Below are 2,191 nucleotides of genomic sequence, written 5' to 3'. Positions count from 1 at the left end.
AATGATGCCGGCAGGGTGGAGCTGCCCGCGGTGCGCCCGAAACAACCCCGCCCGCGTTGCCGTCTGCACGTCGCGAGGCTGTCACGTCTACTTCTGCTTCAAGTGCTCGCGAACCGGCCACCTTCAGGCGGACTGCCTCTACCGCGTGAACGGCACGGCGAAAGGCGCGTCCGGTGAGGTCCGGGCAGGCGACTGGGCGTGTGACGTGTGCGGCAACCACAACTTTGCGTCAAAGGCGACTCTAACGGCCTCTCCCCTCTCTTCTTACTCCGTGACCACCGACGCAGCCCCATGGCTAGATCGGCCTGCATGATGCTCGTCTCGCGCACCGCGCGAGAGCACACGCCTCACTCACCCGCCGCTCACCGCTCACCGCCGCCGCATCTCTCCCCCGGGTTTGGCAGGTCGGCTGCAACCTATGCGGCGCGGCCAAGCCCGACGGGGCTGAAATCGTCAAACTTGGCGCGGAGGCGGCGCTTTGGTGTGCCGAGGCACATTGGCCGTGTCACACCGGCGTTGATCCTCTCGGCATGATCGGCTGTATTAGTCGGCGCAACCCCCCCCCCCGTCCCGGGGCTACGGTGATAAGCACACGACTCCACGGCGAATCCCAAGCCAGCGCCCGAGCCCGGTAGAGTGTCACTGGGCACGGGACTCGCGCGCACTGGCACTAACGCTAGGTTAGTGCCAGTAATTCCACCAGGCGACGAGTCAAGGGGCATATGTCGTCAGACCGCAGCAAGCGACGCCGCACGACGCCGCCCACCGCGACTCCGCTGCCCACCGCGACTCCGCTGCCCACCGCGACTCCGCTGCCCACCGGCGGCGCAGTGGTCCATGGATTTGACCTTGGCGCGCTCATCCTTCCGGAGGAGCAAGGCAGCACCAGCTTCGAAGACGTGGTGCCAGAATCGGTAGCGCACTTCATGAGGGACGCAATCAAAACACACGGCATGCTGATTATCCGAGGCCAGCGGCCGAGCGAGGAGCGCGCGAGAGAGCTGGTGGCCTTTGCGAGCCAGTTTGCGGCGCCGGGCGCGCTCTTCGATCCGGTCCGCGCCATCCAGTTTGAAGTGGACGGCGGTGGCCAGCCGGGCTTGCCAATGGTGCGGGCGTTGGGAACGGTCAAAGACTCGATGCTGTGCCGGATGGGATACGAGTGGCACGTCGACGCGTCGGATCTGACCATCCTGTACTGCGAGACTGCACCGGCCGCCGGCGCCGAGACCCTCTTCGCCAACGCGATCGAGATGCACGAGGCGCTCTCGCCAGAGCAACAGGCGCTCGCCGAGTCGCTTCGCGTGGTCTACTCGGCGCGGTATTCGGCGGGCGGGCCGGCGTGGCTGGACGCCGAGTGCGGCCTGCGCATGAACGCGACAGGCACGCGCCTCGCTCGGCCCGCTCTGCGGCGCAAGCCGACGTGGGAGCTCGGCGCCTCGCAGCCGGTCCCCGCCGCGATCGACGTGCACGGCCGACGCGCCCTGCAGCTCTCGCCAAAGAATTTGGACCACTTCGTGGGCTACGAGCACGAGGCGAGCCAGCGAATCGCCCACGAGCTGCTGTCGGCGGGCTTGGGCGCGCCGGTGAGCGTCGCGCCTCTCGATCCGGACTCGCTGCTGCCCACTCGCCCGACCGAGTTTGGCCCGCGCGTCTATGCGCATCAGTGGGAGGCGGGCGACCTCATCGTGTGGGACAATGGCTACTTTGCGCACTCGACGACGCCGGTTGAGTTTTACCGCGGGGAGCGCAAGATTCTGCAGATCATGTTCTCGGGCGAGCGCGCGGGCGTCGCTGGAGGCTCCGGAAGGCTGATGAACCCGGGAGGCGGACAGGGCACCGCGCAAGGCGAAGAAGACGCGCGCTTGGCGCAGGCGCTTAGCGGGGTCCGGTCGGGGTTGCCGTCCACGAGAGACCAGGCGGAAGAGGCGCAGAAAACGTAGACCACGCGAGGAGTTTCCCGTATGTGTGTATGGTGTGCTGTCATAGGTAGGTAGGTAGGAAGGTGAAGAACAGCCTGGGGCTCGGATTTCTGAAATCCTCGAGAGGGGCCCGAGACAGCGAGACTGCTGCGCCGCCGGCCGCTCGCTCGTCTTTGGCAAGTCGACGCCGCGTCTTCAAGCTTCGCGACGACGACGGCGGCGACGGCGGCGCGGCGGCGGCCGTTTCCGCGGCCGCGGAGCCGATGACCGAG

General features: G+C 67.2%; 2 protein-coding genes across 2 annotated transcripts; both read left to right on the top strand.

Annotated features, from left to right (window-relative positions):
- Positions 1-4: 4 nt before the first annotated feature.
- On the top strand, positions 5-313 carry EMIHUDRAFT_208507 (hypothetical protein; the record flags this gene model as incomplete). Its single annotated transcript, XM_005772946.1, has 1 exon — positions 5-313. One exon carries the CDS (start codon positions 5-7, stop codon positions 311-313), a length of 309 nt encoding a protein of 102 aa, XP_005773003.1.
- A 409-nt stretch (positions 314-722) lies between these two features.
- On the top strand, positions 723-1,940 carry EMIHUDRAFT_208506 (hypothetical protein; the record flags this gene model as incomplete). The annotated part of the gene is made up of 1 exon (XM_005772945.1): positions 723-1,940. One exon carries the CDS (start codon positions 723-725, stop codon positions 1,938-1,940), a length of 1,218 nt encoding a protein of 405 aa, XP_005773002.1.
- Positions 1,941-2,191: the final 251 nt, after the last annotated feature.

The sequence above is a fragment of the Emiliania huxleyi genome, assembly GCF_000372725.1.
Source record: "Emiliania huxleyi CCMP1516 unplaced genomic scaffold EMIHUscaffold_35, whole genome shotgun sequence".
Lineage (NCBI taxonomy): Eukaryota > Haptophyta > Isochrysidales > Noelaerhabdaceae > Emiliania > Emiliania huxleyi.
This window is presented reverse-complemented; position numbering and strand designations above follow the sequence as displayed.